Source organism: Hermetia illucens, chromosome 4 (genome assembly GCF_905115235.1).
Source record: "Hermetia illucens chromosome 4, iHerIll2.2.curated.20191125, whole genome shotgun sequence".
In the NCBI taxonomy this organism is placed as follows: Eukaryota; Metazoa; Arthropoda; class Insecta; order Diptera; family Stratiomyidae; genus Hermetia; species Hermetia illucens.
Window position 1 is genome coordinate 10885760 of NC_051852.1, and position 21241 is coordinate 10907000.

The 21241-nt window shown below is 46.3% G+C and overlaps 1 protein-coding gene across 2 annotated transcripts in view; it reads right to left on the reverse strand.

Moving 5' to 3' along the window:
• LOC119653440 (nuclear pore complex protein DDB_G0274915) overlaps nt 1-19694 on the reverse strand; it is a 121621-nt gene extending 101927 nt beyond the window's left edge. Inside the window, exon 1 of one of the 2 annotated variants that reach the window (XM_038058023.1) lies at nt 19508-19694. Coding sequence is in view for 1 of the 2 variants with exons in the window: in XM_038058021.1 (XP_037913949.1) it covers nt 18028-18113 (86 nt within the window). In the remaining variant the exon portion in view is untranslated. Of the gene's footprint in view, nt 1-18027; nt 18651-19507 lie in introns of those variants that run through there. The other variant, XM_038058021.1, reaches the window with a different exon arrangement.
• Between the last annotated feature and the right edge of the window lie 1547 nt (nt 19695-21241).

Consider the following 21241-nt stretch of genomic DNA (forward strand, 5'->3'; position numbering starts at 1 on the left):
TTGAGACCACATTCAGGACAAAGGTAGCAGCGGACATACGCTGGACGACAAGGAATCTTGCAAGAGTTTACAACTCGCTTAGTGACTTGAAGGCAATAGTTCGCCGAGCTGTAAAATTGATGAGCGTAACACTTATTTTTTAGAAGCGAGTGCCATGACTTCTTGAGTAAGGGAAGGTACGTAACACGGAATTATAAAAAGCGTCGCAAAAAGTGGAAGGAATCAGAAGAGATGGTTACATGGACACGGAAAAGCAAGAATTTTGGGATAATTACTGTAAAAACAGCAAAGTGAAAAATAGAAGAAAATTTAAAAGTAAGGAGGATACACAAGTGAGTATCGTGGAGCGATCCAATAGTGCTTATTATTTGAGTACTAGGGCAGAGAAAGAGCTGACTTTCGAGCAAGTATGGCAAAGGCTCTGGAAAAATAGTAAAAGGAAAAGAAACAAATAATCTGGAGGAGCAGAACCAAAGAGAAAGCTGGGATGATTTCACGATCAAAAGTTGCATAGCTAAGATTTATGCGGCACGACGGTAGAATCTTCTGCAAGTGGGTAGATGTGTGTGCAACGTGTCGGAAAATGAAGGTCACAAAGTCGTCCAAATATGGATGGTTGTGTTACTGGTAAAGACACGGGCCATCGTTTTCAAGCATTATAAAGAAGTAAGCGGCGAAAATTTGTCACCGAAACTACAACGAAGGGCAAACGGAACACCAGGCAGATATCGATGATTCTTGTTCGGGACAAACAAGTTTAGGCGGCGGTGGGCAGTGTGACGAAAATCACTTTGGAAAATTATGTGTGACATCAATGTAAATCGTAGTTATGACCATTAGCCAAGACGCTAAAACTTCAGGGCGAATATTTAGTTACGACAATTGTTAACAGATGACCCTAATGTCGGCAAGAAGATCTTGTCAAAGTCGCAAAGTAGTTTTGTAGCAAAGTGCTTACATGTCTCTCTGGAATGTTTCGCGGGGTATAAATGAACCGGAAATCCACCCACAAAGTCCCTTACTCGCCAGCCTATGTCGATTTGGTCTTGCCAGATTCTCCGACAAGACCCAGTAATCAATCAACCATTGACTACTTCCTCCTTTCGGAGGAAACTTCCCTGAAATTTCAAGTGATATCGTGCACTACTCTACCAGGCATGTCTGACCATCTCGGAATATTACTTAAACTTTCCTCGTCCTCCCAACTGCGAAAGCGAGTGATGACCACCGTAAGGTCCTTCGCTCACACTGACTGGGACAAATTCAAGTCAGACCTTGCACCAAGGCTAAACTTGAAAAAACTCGCAACTGACCGCAATCTATCGGGCATAGAGATCGACGAAGCCATTACCTTGGCCACTGATGCCATTAATACTGCTATACACAGAAACACAAGGCTTATCAAAGTCGACGAGTTACAATATAACTCAGTCCCTCACGATATCATGCTCCACTTGAAAGTCAGGCAAATATGGCGTAGGCAACTCAAACGAATTTTCCACAAACACGGAAATAAAGTTAATGCTGAGCATAAAGCATTACTTTCCCGGATTAATTGTCTGAGTACAATAATTCGGCAAAGAATGGCGATTTTCCGCAACAAAGAACTAACAAGGAAACTAGCAGATGTTAAGCCCGGCCCAGATATGTTTCAGCATATCAACAGGCTAACCGGCAGACACAAATCCCGTAATATCGCTCTCTCCAAGAACGGGGAGCACATCTGCAGTGACGCTAGGAAAGCGCAAGTTCTCGCGGAATCTTTTGAGACTCAGCTCAATACCCCTCCGCCTCAAAACAACCCGGCTATATCATCGTTTGTTGATTCAACAATCAAGGCCTTCGTCTCTGAGAACTCCCAGAAACTCACTAAATTCACCACAACCAACACCTCAGTCAAACCAACGGAATTGCAACTTTTTCTGAGTTTACCACAACTCACCGACTTAACCCAAAACCTCAACGGTAAAAGGTTAGCCGGACCTGATGAAATCCCGAACTTTGCAATAAAGAACCTGCCCAGAGCCTCATTGAAATTCTTATTAGCAGTTTTCAACAACTGTATTAATAATGGCTACTTTCCATCCACGTGGAAAGTTGCAAAAATAATTGCGATCCGTAAAAAAGGCATTTCCAGCGAGCCAAGCAATTTCAGGCCCATTTCTCTATTATCCAACTTTGGCAAACTGTTTGAGAAAGCATGGACAGTTGGGCTAGTCCAGCACTGCAACCTCAACAAAATTATCCCTGACCACCAGTTCGGATTCCGCTCCAAACACGGGACCCAGCACGCACTGAGCTACCTTCACGACCGTTCCGTTGTCTCAAGACTTAACATCAACAACAAACCCACAGTAGCATGTGCGTTAGATTTAGAAAAGGCCTTCGACTCCGTGTGGGTAAACGGACTTATTTACAAATTAATAGACAATGAATTCCCAGTCCCGATAATTACACTTGCGTTAAGTTTTTTCGAAGATAGGCACTTTTATGTCAGCGTGGGGAATGAATTCTCCGATCTCTTGCCGGTAACGTCGGGTGTACCGCAAGGATCCATTTCTGGGCCAACATTCTACAACATCTTCACGGCTGACATTCCGATCCCCGATGATGGCGTTGACCTCATCCAATTCGCCGATGATACGCTTATCTTCGCTTCAAACCTCCACCCCAACAGGGCAGCCAAAGCGGTTGAGAACTACATTGTAGTCCTCTGCAGGTACTACCGTAGTTGGGGAATCAAGATAAACGAGGGAAAAACGCAAATCTGCACTTTTAGGAGAAAATCTAGATACTTAGGTTCTAGAAGCATCCACAGGAAAGCTAAACGCTTGAAAATGAGAATCGGGAACACCACAGTGAGCAGATCTAGTTCAATCTAATACTTGGGAGTAATCCTACATGAACTCCTCAAGTTCAAACCCCACCTCCAGCTCGCTATCAGCAAGGCACGCGGTGCAATCAGTGGCATCTACTCTCTTCTTCGCAAGACAGTAGGTCTCAGCACCAAAACCAAACTGACACTGTATAAGACCCTGATTAAACCCGTTATCTGTTACGGAGCACCAACTTGGATCTCATGCTCCAAACAAGCCATGGCAAAATGCGAGTCATTCGAACGCCGAATCCTTAGACATTGCACAGGCTTGTCTTACAACTGGAAAACCAGAAAGATCGGCAAAAACGCCGAAGTGTATAGGCGAGCCAAAGTCAAACCACTTCGAGAACACGTTCTCACAACAATGGAAAGTTTCTTCGAAAGAACGGAGGACCACCCCAACCCATTATTATTATTATTCTGTTAAGGGAAAGTCGCACCGCGTCCTTGAAGAACTATTGTGCCCCTTTTACTGGTTATAGTGTACCTGTTGATCATAGTATCTCAAGCAGGCCAGTAACCGTTAGGAACTTTAGTATGTTCCCCACTTCCAGAAGTTTCAGCTTTGCATCTGGTATTGTTCTCCCAGATGTATCGACCTACTTTGCACAAGTGCTGGACACTGTCCCAGGACGTGCATAGAGGTTTCGTCCTCCTCCTCACAGAACCTGCAGGCAGTGTCCGTAGATATCCCTAGCTTTCCTAGGTGGTAGTTCAGCCGACAATGACCAGTGAGAATTCCTGCTATGATTCGGAGGTTCTTTTTGGTGAGGTTTAAGCAATCCTTTGTGCGCATGGGTTCGTATCCCCCAATAAGCACCCTGGACTGCTCCATCCCTGGTAGGCCCGCCCAATATAGTTCCCTCAACCGTTTTTCTTCGTTTCTTAGATTCATAGCCATGAAACCGTTTCCGATTCCACAGAAGGGTTCTGGCCCGTATAAAGGCATCCCTGCTCCCTTCTTGGCTAATTCATCCGCTGCCTCATTGCCTTCCAGCCCAGCATGGCCTGGAACCCAAAGTATCCAGACCTTGTTGGACGAGCCGAGTGTATTCAGTCTCTCAAGGCATTCCCATACCAGTTTAGAGTTCACCTGGTTGGACCTAAGTGCCTTGATCGCTGCTTGGCTGTCGGTGAGAATAGCTATGTTCTGCCCCCTGTAGTTCCTTTGCAGATTAAAGGAGGCACATTTGTCTATGGCGTAAATTTCCGCCTGGAATATGCTAGTGTACCTGCCCATTGGCTCAAAGTACATTTTCCTTGGACCAATGACACCGGCACCCGCTCCCTCTGCTGTGAGGGATCCGTCAGTGTACCAAGTAATCAGTTGCTGATTTAAGCCGTATGTCGCAGCCACGCTCTCCCAGTTTGCCCTGTTACTCCAACGTGTTTCAAACTTCTTATCGAAGTGAAACTTCGTTGTCATGTTGTCCCTCGGTATCAGTAATTCGGGATACCGCCTAGAAAGGATATCAATCTTCCTTCGATTTAGGCAGCTCCCCGCCTCACTCATGCTACCGGCCATCCTGAATATTGATCTCCTTGCCTGCATCTGTATGTGCAGATGGAGAGGGGTTAATCCCAGAAGGACCTCCAGGGATGCCGTTGGGCATGTCCTCATTGCCCCACTGATACACACGCAAGCCAGCCTTTGGAGCTTATGTAATTCCCTGGCTTGTGTGCTGAGTTGGGTTCTTTCTGCCCAGATTACCGCTCCATAGGTAATCATTGGTCTTACTATTGCAGTATATATCCAAAGTAGTATCTTCGGGCTACAACCCCATTTTTTTCCTGCTATGGATCTGCAAGTCATCAGAGCCCCAACCCATTAATTCGGCATCTCTACCAACAGGGTAAAACCTCCCCATTGGCCACATTCTTAAGGCCCTGCCAAATCGTGAGTTCATCCCACAGACCGAAAATCGGCACCCTTTTTGAAACTCCCTGCCTGGTAGGAGTGGATAGAGGCTAAGCACAGTCATTTGTAAGTGCTTACTGTATATATTAGATTAAGCTAGATTAAGTTAAAATAAGTTAGGTTAAGTAAGTAAATTTCAACCTTCTCGCGTCTTTAGTGCAGGTGCAGTATTGAAAAGTCAAGATTATACAACAATTGCCAAGATCCAAGTATGTAAAAAATTATATACTAAGTAAAGTAAATTACAGAGAAGGTCGGATTGGCCAAACAATGTAATAGTCACCCGTTTGATAGAGTTAAGATCAATTAGCCATTATTTAAGCTAGCATTAAGTAACCATTGTCTAGTTGTAAGTCACTATTTAAATAAATGAATTGAATTGAATTGAATTGCCCACAAAGTCAGTCTAATTCTAGAGTTAGAAAAGATCGTGTCGCCTTGAATGTACCGGTTAAAGGAATTGTTCTATAATTAAATATACAGTACGGTTGTATAATTTAGTGTTTAATTAACGCTTATATTAAAGTTATTAAACGGGTTTTTGTTTAGTGCTCATTCCAGTGATATGAGCCTACGTAAAGCAAGTAGCGTAACTAGTGACGAGTACATAAAGCTAAGAACATAAAGAACATAAAGAAGAGCGGTAGAAGAATTTCTCCTATCGAGGGTCGAAAATCACAACCGATAATGAAATCCGTGCACGGTTGTTGGCAGCCAACAGAGCCTATTTCCGCTTACAAAAACTGTTCCGCTCGAAGCGTCTCACCATAGGGTCAAAGCTCTTACTGTAAAAGGCAATGATCTTGCCAGTCCTCATGTATTCCTCGGAGACTTAGGTTCTTAGCAAGAAAAATTGCGAACTCTTGGTCGCCTTCGAGAGAGGAATCCTCTGAAGAATTTTTGGCCCCCTACATGAGGATGGACGATTCCGTAACCTACATAACGACGAAATCTATGAGCGATACCATGACCGTCATATTGTGGATAAAATCCGGCTCAATAGGTAACGGTGGGCGGGTCACTTAATCCGTATGGATGAGGATGATCTAGGCCGGAAAGTCTATAAGGACAATATCTATGGTAGAAAAAGAAGACGAGGCAGATCCTGCCTAAGATGGAGCGATGGCGTAGGTCAGGATGCCAGACAGCTTTTAGGGATATCGAATTGGTGGACCTCTGCGCAAAACCGGGATATCTGGAGTTCCTTACTAAGGCAGGCCTAGACCAGATACCGATTGTTGCGCCGTTGAAGATGATGATCTGGTAAGGGTGGCCTGCATGGATTTGCGTAAGTAAATAAGAAAGCAGTATCTGATCATGAATAAAGGCTGAGTAGAAAATATAGATACTTCATCTGTCCTTTAAAAATTCACAACAAGATACTCTAACAAAAATTAGGACGGCGGACAAAACAATTGCCAATTCGATCTATTAACTTCCCTAATCATCTATTCCAGCTCCGGATAATCATCACTATCAATAAACGCACTCGTAAATCAACAAAGCCCTTGAAAACGCTATAAAGCGTTCGTAATGTATTTATTCTCTGTCAATTTAATAATTTTCTAGCGTAGATAATAATCAGTGTTCAATACCACAATTTCAATTTATGTAATATGTTATTATTTTTGTCAATATATTGGCCGTAGATACTGCAAACATATCAACTACACGCAAGTATCTGAAATCTTTGCTAATAATTTTCAACAGTGCGCTAACCAACTGCAAAAGGGAGGAAAAATACTTAGCGCTGTAGAAGCCATTTTTTCGTGAATTACACACATATGGGTGTATTCGCGGCATATACAAATGGCGTTTTTGAAGGTCATCTAATTTTTTTGTTAGATAATGTTTCATTATCAGCCCAGTCCGTACGTACACTGTACATTGGCGTCTAAGTGATATCTGATGGTTGGCGTTTTTTCTAAGCCTTCAACAGATTTTTTCGCTCATTGCCCACTTGTGTAAATCATCTTAACACCCGTTGATGAAATAGAATGAAAAGGAAATGTGTGTACTTTAATTCGAACGACAACATCACAAGTTGTAGATGGCAGGCGCTATGAAAGTCATATGAAAAACGAAATTATTCCGCAGTTTGCTCCCTAACAAGGTCGCGCACTGAAGGTTTTAGGTTCCAATAATCCTCTTCCTCGGTTCCGTGGGCCGCTGGGCTCTGTTGATTGAAGAGTCACGGAATGTCCATTATGGTAAATATAGTAAATTAGCTAATGTGGGCTGTTAATTTCGGTGGCTTCTGGGGAGATAATCAAGCACGTTGACCGGAGTGCTCACGTGATTTGATTGGGAGACACCCGAGTTGGACAGGTGCGAATATGTTTGCATTCCAATTAATGAGGCCATATTTCATTTAGGTCTGCAAATGGGATAATTTCCTTGTGTATTTTTGGAAGGTTTGTTGATAAGGTCAATGGACAAGTTTTGTGTCATGTTAGTGTCCTTTTTGGAGCAAAAGGGATATTTTATTATGTTAAATCGAAGGGAGTGCGTGCAATTCACTAGCCTGGCTTTAGGTATTCTATCGATTGCTTGCCTCTATGATTGCCACTTTTGTAAACTCACAGGCCCGCGTTGAAAAATAATTTGAATATTATGTCTCCTGGAATGTGGGGCATCTGCACAGTCTCTTCGTTATTGTTTGTGTTTCTTGAACGAACACAATCATCCATGACGACTCGGATTCGTATTCAAGGTAACGAGATTGAGCGGCTAGTGCGTTACCTCCTCAGCCATTGCGCCGTGGGCCAGGATCGCTACTTTTTCTGATAGTAAGCTGGGCTTGAGGCAACGTACTCTGTACTATCCTCAGTAAAACAAAAATAAAATGTTGAGATCAGGGAAAGAGAGAAATAGAGTTTAGTTGGAGTTATTCCACTATGCTAAATCCTACCTGACCTCTCTTGGTGACAGGTCCCGTGACAGGCCGACAAAGAAAATGCATACAATGTCGTTACAAACATGATCGGACTGAGTCACAAGCCTCGGAGAAATGCTAGGGCGTCCACCTCAGTCCACGCGGCAGGACGGACCCCGGTTCTGTCGAGAAATGGGCAAGGGTTCTTGACGCATGGACGGCGTCAGGACGTAAGCAAGTTAGTCCGCACACAACAAACAAAACAAATACGTGTCTGCACGCTAAATGTTGGTACCCTAACTGGAAAGACGGAGGAACTCGCAAGAGCCCTTCGGAAAAGGTGCATTGACATCTGCGCTCTGCAAGAAACCCGATGGTCTGGTGCCAAAAGCTGCGACATTGAACGCGAACGCGGTAAAAATGGCTACAAACTTCTCTATTTTGGTAACCCACACACTCAATATGGTGTTGGCATTGGCATCTCAGAGGGTTTCCGTGATGCCATTAAAGAAGTCGAACGATTTGATGATCGGCTGATGAAGCTCACCATTATATCAGCTGATCGCACTATTCACTTCTTCACCGCGTACGCACCACAGACAGGTCGACCTGATGCCGAGAAAGATGCCTTCTGGCAACTTCTCGATGAAAAGACTTGTCACGTGCCTGCTGACGATTACATAATCATTGCCCTTAATGGTCATGTGGGTGAAAAGGCAGACGGTAATAGGTGCCATGGGGGAAAGGGGTTCGGAGCGCGTAATGAGTGCGGCGAGCGTATAATCGATTTTGTGGACACCCACGACCTTGTACTTATGAATACATAGTTCATCAAACGATTGTCGCATCTTCCTACATTTTATAGTGGGAACAGTAAAACGCAAATCGACTATATTCTCATAAGACGCCAACATTTTACCACTGTCACTGATTGCAAAGTCGTTCCCTATGAGACCATCGCACCTCAACATCGGCCGTTGATTGCCGTCCTGCGAATTAAGCCACCGATAAAACAGCGTGAGGAACGCACTGGCCCGCCGCGCATTAAATGGTGGCGATTTGGTGAGGAGAAAGAAGAAACGGTCTCACTCATACAATTGCCAACCATTACGAATGTGGAAGAATTATGGAACCAAATGAAAGACACGATCCACAAAGCGGCCTGTGCAACCCTCGGGGTCACCAAGCCGGGTAAGCGGTACATCAACCGAGATACTTGGCTTTGGAATGATGATGTCGAAATGAAGGTCCGCGAAAAGAAACGCCTCTACCACAAATTTCTCGACGATAAAACACCTGCTAATTGGCAAATTTATAAGAATGTCAACCGGGAAGCAAAGAAAGCAGTCGCTGTCACCCGAGCAAACCATTTCAAAAATCTTTACGATAAACTGGACACTCGGGATGGCGAGAGAGATCTGTATCGACTTGCTAAAAGCCGTAATGAACGCACACAGGATATCGAACACTTCTGTTGCATTAATGACAAGAACGGTACTTTGCTTACCAAACGTCGAGTCGATGGCGAGAATACTTCGAGCAGATTTCAACTGAAGAATTTTCTCATCCTCCACTTCAGCAATCATTGCCGACATTTGGACCAGTTCCACCTGTAGGCGCAACTCCCACGTACTCGAGGAGGGTGATCAGACCCGAGTCTGCAAGAAACTCATCTGAAATGGCTCTGCCACGAAGCCTCACCGGAGGTTATCTGGTACCATGGGAACCGGGATGGCCCTCTGAAAGCAGGAGAATTCCTGGAGGATGTGTTCTCGGCCCGGTTATTTGCGGTTGGCCCCCTAGTGGGAGTTTCATGGTGGTTGTGGTTATGCCTACATCGCCGGCAGAGCTCCTCGGAGCTCAAGCGTGGAGTTGCGCTGTACAACTCGGGTGCCGTACCCCTTAGTTGCGGCAGAGGTGTTAGATAGGCCTCGCATTCACTGGTATGAATACTGAGCCTGCACTCAGTATAAACCAGGACCGCTGTGCTTGCATGGCGGGGCTCTGATTGTGGTCACAAAATCAATCCGCGTCCGATAAGGACCGTGGGATTAAGCCTTCACGGCAGGTACTCACGTTAACCCCCCAGGACTTTCGTGTGAGCGCAACTGAAGTCGAGGAGGCAATAAAACAAATGAAATCGGGGAAAGCAACAGGACCTGACGACATCGCATCTGAGCTCTGGAAAGCGAAGAGCTGGGACCCAACACTGTGGCTCAGTGAATTCTTTAACCGGGTTATTCAGGAAGGAAGAACACCATCTGACTGGCAAGAAAGTACCACTGTTCCAATATGGAAAAAGAAAGGTAGTCCAGCAGAATGTTCAAATTACCGTCCGATCCGGTTACTTTCCCATACCATGAAGATTTTTGAACGCATTCTTGACAACCGTATTCGCGAAATCGTTGAAATAACCGTGAATCAAGCCGGATTTGTCAAGAACTGCGGAACTACTGACGCAATACACGCTGCGCGGTTACTCATGGAGAAACACCGTGAGAAGCGTCGCCCTCTTTACATTGCCTTTCTGGATCTAGAGAAAACGTTTGACCGTGTACCACACGAACTCATTTGGTATGCTTTACGACAACACTTCGTGTCAGAAGAACTCGTGCGCTGGGTTCAATTGCTCTACCACGACCCGAAAAGTAAAGTTCGAAGTATGGCGGGTGTATCAAAACCGCTTCGTGTCTCTGTTGGTGTTCATCAAGGAAGTGCCCTCTCACCACTCCTCTTTGTCCTTGTTATGGACACCGTCACACGGGATATCCAACGTCCAGCGCCCTACACACTGCTTTGTGCAGATGATGTTTTCCTAGCATCTGATAGCAAAAATGATCTCGAGCAACTTGTTCAAAAAAGGGAATGATCGCCTCATGCAACACGGTCTCAGATTGAATTTAAACAAAACTGAATTTTTGACGACCGATCCCCATGAAACAGGCACAATCACTGTCAGCGGCAGTGATCTGCCCAGAACTGAGCGATTTACATACCTCGGGTCAACGCTATCAGCCAATGGAGAACTGCGTTATGAAATTGCTTCACGCATTATCGCAACCTGGATGAAGTGGCGTTCCACAACTGGTGTCCTTTGTGATCGACGTATCAACGAACGTCTCAAATCTAAAATTTATCGCAATGTCGTCCGTCCAGTCGCTCTCTATGGTTCTGAGTGTTGGCCGACCATAAAAGACAATGAACGGCGTCTTGCGGTAATGGAGACGAAGATGCTACGTTGGACTAGTAGCGTCACGCGTTTAGATCACATCCGAAATGAGGATATCCGCGATCGTTATGGGGTTGTACCAATCGTGGAAAAGTCGCGAGAGAGGCGTCTTCGATGGTATGGTCACGCAATTCGTGCAAACGAGAATTCACTTGCCAAGATTGGTCTGAACATCGAAGTCGATGGTAAACGACCAAAAGGCAGACCTAAGCAACGGTGGCTTGAAACGCTGGATGGGGATTTGAAAGCCTCGAGATTGCACCCAGATCAGGCATTCGATAGAGCCAAATGGCGAAGCCGATCACGACGAGTCGACCCCGCTTGTGAACGGGACAAAGGCTGAAGAAAAAGAAGAAGACTATCGAAAGGTGCAAATGTTATGTAAAGGCTGGCATGCTTAAACTTGATTGCAACGTAAACGGAATAACGATTCCCGCATTTTCTCATGTAAGGTACGCTCCCTGTACAGAAAAGGAGCTGCCGAGCAGCTAACCGATACCTTGCCCCAAAATAGGGTTGATGTAACAGCGTTGCGGGAGATGCGATGGACAGGGGCCAGTTTCCTGGAGAAGAGCCACTACACCATATATTATAGCGGCCATCCAGGAAATCATGTGCTCGGAGTAGGTTTCTTAGTCAGCCCAAAAATGAATCCTGTTTTTATCGACTTTGAAAACATAAACGAAAGATTATGCACTCTGCGCTTGCAAGGCAAATTTAGAAATATAAGCCTCATTAACGTTCACGCCCCTACAGAGAAGACTGCAGAGTCGGAGAAGAGTCTTCTACGGTACGAGGTCGTAGAACGAACCCTCGAAACCTGTCCCCGGTAGGATATGAAAATCATGCTTGGGGATTTTAATAGTCAAGTAGGGACGAACCCCATGTTCAGGCTATACTTTGGGTTCCATAGCTTACATAGAAATACAAATGATAAGGGACTGCGGATTATTCAATTAGCAATGTCACACGAAATGGTTGTTGCAAGTACCGGGTTTGCGTGGGAAGCGGTCCACAATCAAACGTGGGCGTTTCCAGACGGGACCACTTTCAACTAAATTGACTACGTGTTGTTCGAACGCCGCCAAATCTCAGCCTTGATGAATGTCAGAACATATAGACTTAGTTCACTATCTCGTTGATATAGTGCTCCGGGCTCGAATAACAACACCACCTAGAATCCCCTCTGACAATCAGATGAGAGTTAACACTAAAGCAATCCACAACACAGCCCTCCGCAACATCTATAAGGGGGGAAAACTGGGAGACCGTTGAAAATTTTTCGAAAATCACAACCGATAACAGCTACGGTGATGAAATCCGCGCATAGTTGTTGGCTGCCAACAGAGCCTATTTCAACTTACAAAAACTGTTCCGCTGGAAATGTCTCACCATAGGATTAAAGCTCTGACTGTACTCGCCAGTACCTCCTACCCGAAAAGTCTATAGGGACAATATCTATGGTAGCAATAGAAGACAAGGCAGTCCCTGCCTGAGATGGAACGATGGCGTAGGACAGGATGCCAGACAGCTTTTAGGGATATTGAATTGTTGGGCCTCGGCGAAAAACCGGGATGTCTGGAGTTCCTTATCAAGGTAGGCCTAGACCGGATACCGGGTGTTGCGCCGTTGATGATGACGATGATGATGAAAAGTTCTATGATTGAAACTTTGGTAAATTAGATTTCCAGGGATTACTTTTTGCTAATTCTTCAACCTTTGTACAATTCCGAAGCGAGGTTGGTTGATATATACTAGGCTCGCACCTTTCCCTGATCGTCAGTTTGTTACAAGTGAAATCAAAAGGTTTTCAAATCACCGTCTAACGTGTCGAGTTTCTCTGTTTTGTTCGGTTTTTGAGTTGTATCCCATCGACTTGCAAGCGTTGGCAAGCTTGCAAGGCCATATTGATAAAAATGTCCCTATTTCGAACGTCATCACAGCGAGTTAAACCATTGATTCGGCGCAAATTATTCGTCTCCATAATAGCGACCGTTGTTTTTGATTGTCCAGCATTGGGAATCATGGAGGGAAAGAGCCGAACGAATCTGCAGTTTTGGATTTAAGGCATTTCTTAGTTACAAATGAACACCTTCCAATCCAGATTACGTAACGTAACGTTAACAGTAATTTTACAGTGTAGTTCGCTATTCGCTGATACCCTGGTACTTAAATTGCACAGGTAGATCGCCAAAACTGACAACAGTAGTGTCATTTTCTTGTGTTTTAGCTCAGAAGGTCCTTGAGTGACGTCCCGAATACAGGCGTGGGAGCAAGCGAAAAGCAAGACATTATAGAACCTGAAGGCCACTTGGGTTTTCCTATAAGAAATTCAGCCCCCAAAAGAAATACGCTGCGTATGATCGGGAACTTTAAACCATTTTTAAAAAGACGTTGATCAACGCAAATTCCATGTGCCACAACCAAAATATCACAGTCACTACAGTTTATACACACTCATTACTGTTATCACCGAATAACATGCGAACACTCAATTTGATGGCGAGAACCTGCAGATAGCTCTCCAGCCGTAGAACTCCGGCCTGATTGACTGATATAGGCAAACACTGATATCTACTGAGGCACCTTCACTTACCTTCCTGGGCTTCTGCGGAACACGATTTTGGACATAACACTCCACTTTTCAGCTCTAAGTAAAACTTGCTTCATAAGCACTACCTAGTCCGCGAATTCTTCAGCAAGTGGTTGATGAATGGTGTAACCAACCTTATCAGGGAAGCCCTATTAACCACTGTTACACCACCAACTCTCACGATGACTGTGGTCTAAGAAATGTTGGGGCGATATAGTTAAGGAGCCATGGATGAGTGTTTTCCTTGCCAAGAAAAGTCTCAATTTTATTACTCAATCCTCCAGGAAACCGCCGTGAACCGATGAAACACGCAGGATCACGTTTGAGAGACGCCAGACATTCTGAAACCTTTAGCTAGCGACTCATCATACGCTGCCCCACACCTGTCCTGAGAGCAGCGTAACCGAAGTGACTACAGGCTGCTCCCTTATATAAAAACGACATGAGAGAAGCAGGATAAGCAAGTCGGGAAACCGGAAGCTGGACGCTTCACGGTCGTTTTGTCAATGCTCAGCTCACGAGCAAATTCTGGAACACTAAAATGACGATCTTCTACATTTCCTTATTTTGTCGATGCTATCGTCAGTGGTAGAGGTTGAAGATCGTCCGAAACGAGGCAAATCTTCCACAATTTCATGCCCTTCTTTGAAGCATTTGTACCACTCGTATGCTTGCGTTTTTGACATAGATAAATTACCGAAGGCCCTGTTCAATATTTTCAGAGAATCAGCACAAGAAATTTCGTTTGGAACACATACTTTGAGGGAAACCCTTTGCTCGACCTTATTATCCATAGAAAAATTCGCAAAGCACTTTTGAGGTAGACTGACACTGACTGACAGCTGCTGTAAACACAAGAGCTGACAGATCGCGCTCACTTTTTTTTTATAATGAAGGAAAGGTGCACCAACTTAAGCAAAGAAAAATGTTGCCGATTCCTGTTGGCCGTTATTGTAAATTGCCATTTCCGGGTACTTTTTACACATAAGGTAACGACACAGTAAGTATATTTGTACCGAACCGTCTCAACTTGACACCTCATACATTTATCTTGCACCTTCAGTGCTCTGGCCATTAACGCAACTATGAAGAACGCGATGAAAAGTCAAAATGGGAACTTTCGTGACGAGCGCAATTTGTCGGCACAACCATATTGCACTCACTCTTCGACGGTGCTCAGAGGTAGCGGTGAGGAAGACGGGGGGAAGCAACCCTGTCGGTCAAACCAAAACCAAGTGGCCGAGAAGAACCTTCATAGTGGTGGCACCGGGAGACGCTGTACTCACTTTGGCTTGTCGGCCGTAATGCAGTAGGCGAATGCTCCAAAGGCCTAATCAGGGCGATCAAACCCGAGTCTACACGGGGACTCATCTGAAGTGGCAATTTGGTCACAAAACCTCACCAGGGGTATACCGGTAGCATGAGAACCGGGATAGCCCCTGGACTCTCATACTTCGGGTGAACTCCCGTTGTTTATGGGTACAGCTCGGTTGTTTGCGGTTGGCCCCCTAGTGGGAGTTCCATGGGGATTGTAGTTATGCTCAAGCGAGAAGAGACCTTCGGGCCTCGGCGTGGTGTTGCATTTCAACAAGGGTGCCGTACTTCTTAGTTCGGTAGAGATTTAGTATGTCTTGCATCCACCAGTATGAATTCTAAGCCATGGTATAGACTGGTACCGTTGTTGTCTCAACGGGCTCTGATTATGGTCCGCGTCGTAAGAAGATCGTGGTATTAAGTCGTCCAGACAGCTGCTCACGTTAAACCCTCAAGGACTTAACTCACTCTTCGACGTTTTCTGAACACAGACATCGAGTAACCCTCGGCACGTTCTTCAAACGGGGATATTACTCACGTTTCTTTTTTCTTTCAGGGGCAACAAACGACGTATTCTACGACCAAGGAAGTGCTATTTAGACGTTTGGGTACGTCTTAAGAGCAAAGGACAAGGCGACTGCTAGAATGTGAGGAAATGTAATGTAACTCACCGAATACCAACGAGCCCTCCGAGCCCGCGGTTGATAAGTGGCCATCGCTACACTCATCGGAGAGGCAGTCACGCTCGAATAAATCAGTCGATTAGCTCGCGCGTGAGCTCATCCTTAATCCTGCTCGCGCTCACGCTCTTGGTCCCAGGACCTTACCTACTTTCTTTTTGAGGCAAAAAAATGCGATAAATCTTGGTGTCAGTAGACACCACCTATTCGTCACGGACGTGACATCACATTGCACCGATTTTAACGATTCAGTTGCCGACTTATGGGTGCCCTGAGTTTAAACCTCAGAATAATGCCCAACAGTCGATCTACAAGTTATCTGCGACAAATGGCACTAACATTAGCACTTACAAGTCAGAAGCTCGCATTCTTACATTGGTTCTGCACAGTGATTTCACTTGAAATTTTATCATTACCAGAAGTAGACCAGGCCATCATTAGTGCCGATTTCTTAGCCCATTACGATCTCATAGTCGATCTACAGGATCAAAAGCTGATCGATATGACAACCCTGCTTTCTTCGAGTGGTCAGGTCAGAAGTTACGCGTCCAGATGGGCGACTGTCTATACTCCAATACCTAACCATATTTTGACCTCACCGGGACCAACGGTAACCTGCAAGGTTTTCCGTCTAGCCCCCGAAAGATTAATGATAGCTAAAAAATAGTTCGCGGCAATGGTGGAACCGTACCTCCTTGTCTAGTAACTGGGCAGTGCCGATGAACATGGCCCCGAAAAGGCACGGAAGCTGGGGATCTACAGGGCGCTTAATGCACGCACGTACCCATCGCTATACAAAGCCTCATATCCCCGACTTTGCGAAACAACTCTGGGGGCTGCAGATCTACTCCGAGATCGATCTCGTGAAAACCTGCAACCAATTGCCCATCGCAATCTTGATTTCGTGGATTCTTATATAGAGGACGGGCCCCTCTAAATCGAATAAAGAAACATAGAGAACTTCACGGATAACAAGAAGAAATAATAACGCTGACAGAATGCAGTCCTGTTCGCCTTCAAATTCCTCTGAAATTTGATCTCCAGCACATGATATTTCACACCATCATATGTCGCTTCAATAAATGCTATTAGCTTCTCAGTAGTAATTCTTATTCCGCATATATCGATATTTCGGGAACAATTAGTTCCCTTCTTCCGTGTCGGGTGTATACTCATCTCTTCTCTGTAATGTCCCTCCTGCGTAGAGCATTTCAGAAGCCCTCTCTCTTGACGATCGCCTTCTCGAAATCGATGAAGAGTAAGTGAAGTGGAGATCTAAACTCAGCAGACTGCTCCACAATGATCCGCAGGGGGTTGATATGGTCAATGCAAGAGGATTCAGTGTAGTGTGCCCCAATCTCACGGTGTCCGTTGGCGTTGCCTTAGAGGAGCCTTGACGTCTAAACAACTTCAGGATTGGATAGCTCGGACGCTGTTGTAAGCTCTCCCAAAGAAGTTCTAGAGCTGTACCTCTGGGCTGCGCAGAATCGTAGGAACGGACAGCTTGTAAGGCAGAGGAGCCCAAAAGCTGTGCCTGCACTTAATGCAATGAAACAGTGTTTGCTTTTGAAGCCTAAGTTTACCTGTGTATACGGAGAAAGGCTTACGAGCTGTCCGTTCCGTTGCGCAGGCTAAAGGTATAGCTCTAGAGCTCCTCTTCGGGGAAGCGGACAACAGCTTCCGAGTAATCCGACTCGGACGACTGTGATATTGGGTCACAGCACACCAGCCTCTCTGTCGATTAAGTGTTCCAGGGTTATTTTAGCTATTATCTTTACGACGGCAGGCATCACTCAGGGTTGAACCAAACCACAAGCCACTCTATAGATCCTAACCCTCTGCTCTTCCTTTTTCACAGTTTCCTCACTTTCTTTTGGCTGCAATGCTCCCTAAGATCCTTTTCAATGTAGTTTCTTGCAAGATTGATCGTCTATGCGACTAAATCCTGGAACTTCTACTGCCATTGCAGGAGAAGGGTTTCTTCGTAGAACTGAGAACTTGAACAGTTAATGTTTTCGACCTGATTTCACCCATGTTAGCTGGAAAGGAGGGGCGAGGTTCATATATTGGTGTCTTGTTTCTAAACTAATTCCTCCTTCTGGCGTTATTTGTAGGTAATCACCAGATATCCATATTCGGGACAGTAGGTTCGATTGAATGCTGATAACGATGACTCTGACTTGATTTCTGCAAAGTCAAAGTTCCTTGGCCTGTGACTTCTCCCCCTGGGTCGCAACACAAATAGTGGAAACCGAAGCATTCCCATTATGGGCTGCAGTCACTGCTTACTCGAGAACTTCTTACAAGTTTGCATTCCTTTTCTAGAATTGAAACTATTCGAATTGCAAATTAATAGGCAATGACTCAATCCGCGCGCGATCAAAGAACCCACGGAGCATGTAAAGTAATTAGACACCGAATCCATTCACACCCACTTGATCCGCAACACGGTCCGCAGGTAACACCTAGCTAATGGCCCGTGGACTGACTAAGCATTTGCTTGGGGAGACACCGTTTCAACTGCAGCCGCCGCAACTCACCTCTGCTCCTGAGCACCGGGCACGAGCCGTCCATTCCAGCGATCAAAGCAGAAACTAATTATCGACGTGGACACTGGAGCAGCCATGAGACGCTTGCCCGAGTTACCGGGCACATTGGCCGCCGATCAACTGGAGCTCATCCGAGGCCCGCCATCATTCAGTGTTCGATAAATTCATGACTGGCTTCCATTAAACTTGCGTCCATTACCGACGCACACCAGAGTCGAATGTAGGCCTCCATCGTCGCGCCGATTCCGTTGCCGCCAGGCACTGCCGTCCCGCAATTTGCAGCTTTTTGGTCGTGTAATGTAGCGAGAGAAACTGCTGATCCGGTCGGCGGAGCACAGCTAGCCAGGCAGCCAGCTTGCTTGCTTGCTGTGAGTGAATGCCATGGCGGCCCGCACTCACGGGAACTTGTGCAAATTGGCAAGCTCCAGGTGCAGAGGCTAGCGGACAGGAGGCAGCAGCTCGACGAGCGCATTTCGGACGACCGGTGGGAGCTCAGAGGAGCCTGGACGGGTCGGGCGGCTCCAGACACGAGCTAACTTGCTAGAGTTGGCGATGGGGCTGCGCTGACTTTGCTTCCACGCACGTTGTTGCTTTTGAGGTTAAATTTTCAGCAAAACAACAAAATGTCAGCTCGCTGTCGTCGCCCGTCGTGGTGCCAAGCGATCGGGGCTCGCACGCGAGCAGAGAAATAAACAAAAATCGAAAACAAGCCCAGCGAACTTTGAGTTATGCGTCGATGGCCTCCAGGGTGGCAGCGACGTCTGCGGTGATTTAGGCTTGGGGACGACCATGTTTAGAAATTGTCCCAGAACAGCAATCGACAGATATGCGGACAGGGGGGGCCAGAGCCACGCTAATCGCCTGGCTCGCACTCGGATTTCGTTAACGCGCTTCTGGCCCACTCGGGAAATGGGTCAAACATTGCGAAAGTTGCACGGCGGCCGCAAGTCGAGACTTTCCCGACACATCTTCGCCCCAATAACATCCGCCAGGCCGAGCTGCTCGCTTTTCCCTGCAATTTTCCAACTAGACCTGCGAAAACGAGGTGCACTCCGCACGCCAGCCGAACGTGCCAATTAGAAATAAACAAGAAAAGCGTCCACATTGCGTCGCCAATTTCAGAAGAGTCACGCAAGGAGGCAGTCTGTCTTTTGTCGCGAAACTACAAAGAAAATGCGGAAATTCGTGCGGGGAACACGCCGATGGGTCCGGGGCCCACTGAACCCCTCCGGACGCCGGACCCCCATCGCAAAATGTTCAAGTCACATTTCAGATTTTGGGGCAGAGATGACACAGCGTCCACGGCGGCGGCTCCACCGGGTTGGAAACCGTTCCCGCTGGCCGGGCACCGGGGAAATCCTGCCCCCAGCGCTTTTTCCACGGCGCGACCCGCACTCCGGGGGCATTTTCACTGTTTTTCACGTGTAAATACGAACCGTCTCTGAAGGAAAGCAATTGAATGGGCACTTACTTGTTGTCGGCCGCTTGCCAGTCGAAATGCTAGAAATTGTTCAGAGTTTTCCACAATGTGCACAATTAGTCAAATGAAAAAAGGCCACACACCATTCCGCGTCGTATGTACACAAAATTCACATTTCAGATTTCACACACAACACATTTTTGTTGAACAGAGAGAAATAAACATATGATGCGAATACGACGACTGGCGACGATTTGTTGTTTATGGCGTTGCCATGCCGCTCGCGAATGAAGATGAATGCGGATCATGATTTCCCAGTATGTGTGGGGGAACTGTTGCGATGGCCGTTGGGATGATGGCGGGTTGGCAGTTTGAAATTTGTGCAAAGTGTTTTAGGGAAGTTCAAGAACGTTTGGTAATTTTTCAATAACAGATGTGGACTTACCACTTGTGAGGCATTAATTATAATCTAATAAAACTGAAGTATTGAATCCCTACTGTAGGAAAAATGCAATAAATAAAAAGTGGACTGCACGGACGCACTTCAAATTGAGTAAATGGCTCTTCCGCAGGAACAAATTGAAGACATATTCCATCCATCGTTCGCGGTTACCTGAAATGCGATTCAGCTTCCATAAACTCCCGAAACGCTTGCACTCGGCCTCTACTGTTCTACGCCAAGTGCCTTTGGGACATCCCATCCCCGCCGATTGTCGCCCCTCCTCAATATGTGACCTATCCGCTGCCACTCTGCCGTCTTCCTATTATATCTCGTACGAATGCCAAGCCTGTGCGCCTACAAAGTTTTCGGTTTAAAATAGTAACGCGGAAAGAACATTTGCTTTTGTTGGTCTTTATCTTCAGTCCAACTCTGGGTAGGGAGGTAGGTATCAGTGGCCGCTCCAAAGAGTGCAATTAGCGCTGTGGTGCGCCATTTTGATGCCACAAACTCCTAAGACCGTGACTGTTGTTTTGGGAGCAAGGAGGCAGACTCCAGCCGGCCCGGATCTTCAGAGCCAGTCCGTAGCATTCACAAAGGAAAGCAGCTCTCCCACCCTGCAGCTAGAAATCTCTCTGAGGTCCCCAAAGAATGGTTTACCTAGTGTCTGCAGCCTGACTCTAGCCAGAGAGCTAGGCAATCACAGAAAAAGTGCATGAGAATTACCCTTCCTTTCCGCAGTTTCGGCAATGCGAATTGTAGGGTATGCCGAGCCTGGCGGCATGGTCTCCTATGGGTCAGTGCCCCGTGCAAAACGCCGTAATCTTGAATGCATTTGCCCGTGCCTGGCACAGGAGCTCTCGTGATCGGGCTATATTATAAGCGCGCCAAATTCTCCTTGATTTGGCACAGTTCGTAAGCCTTCGCCATCTAAGGTCCGCGGCTGCCAGGTAGTGCGAGTTGACTCCACCCCTGACAGCCGCCAGCGAGACACCGACTGTATTCACCGAAGAGCTGCTAAGAGCAGGGCCTCGCCTGGCCAATCCGTCAGCCCGCTCATTCCCCTCTATGTTCCTATGCCCGGGAGGAGGGTCACCTTGAGCGTGCCGCCTAGACAGTTCAGCGCTTCTCTGCACTGCCCCACCAGTCTGAAAGATGTTGTCGTTGAGTACAAGGCTTTAATGGCCGCTTGGCTGTTGGTCAGAATGGCTATGATACGCTTGGAGCTCGAATCACGCTCCAGCCATCGACAGACTTCCAACATTACATTAATAGCACCGAATCGTCGGCATACGAAACCACCTTCACCTTCACTTTTAACCTTCACCCTTACTATTAACCAAAGC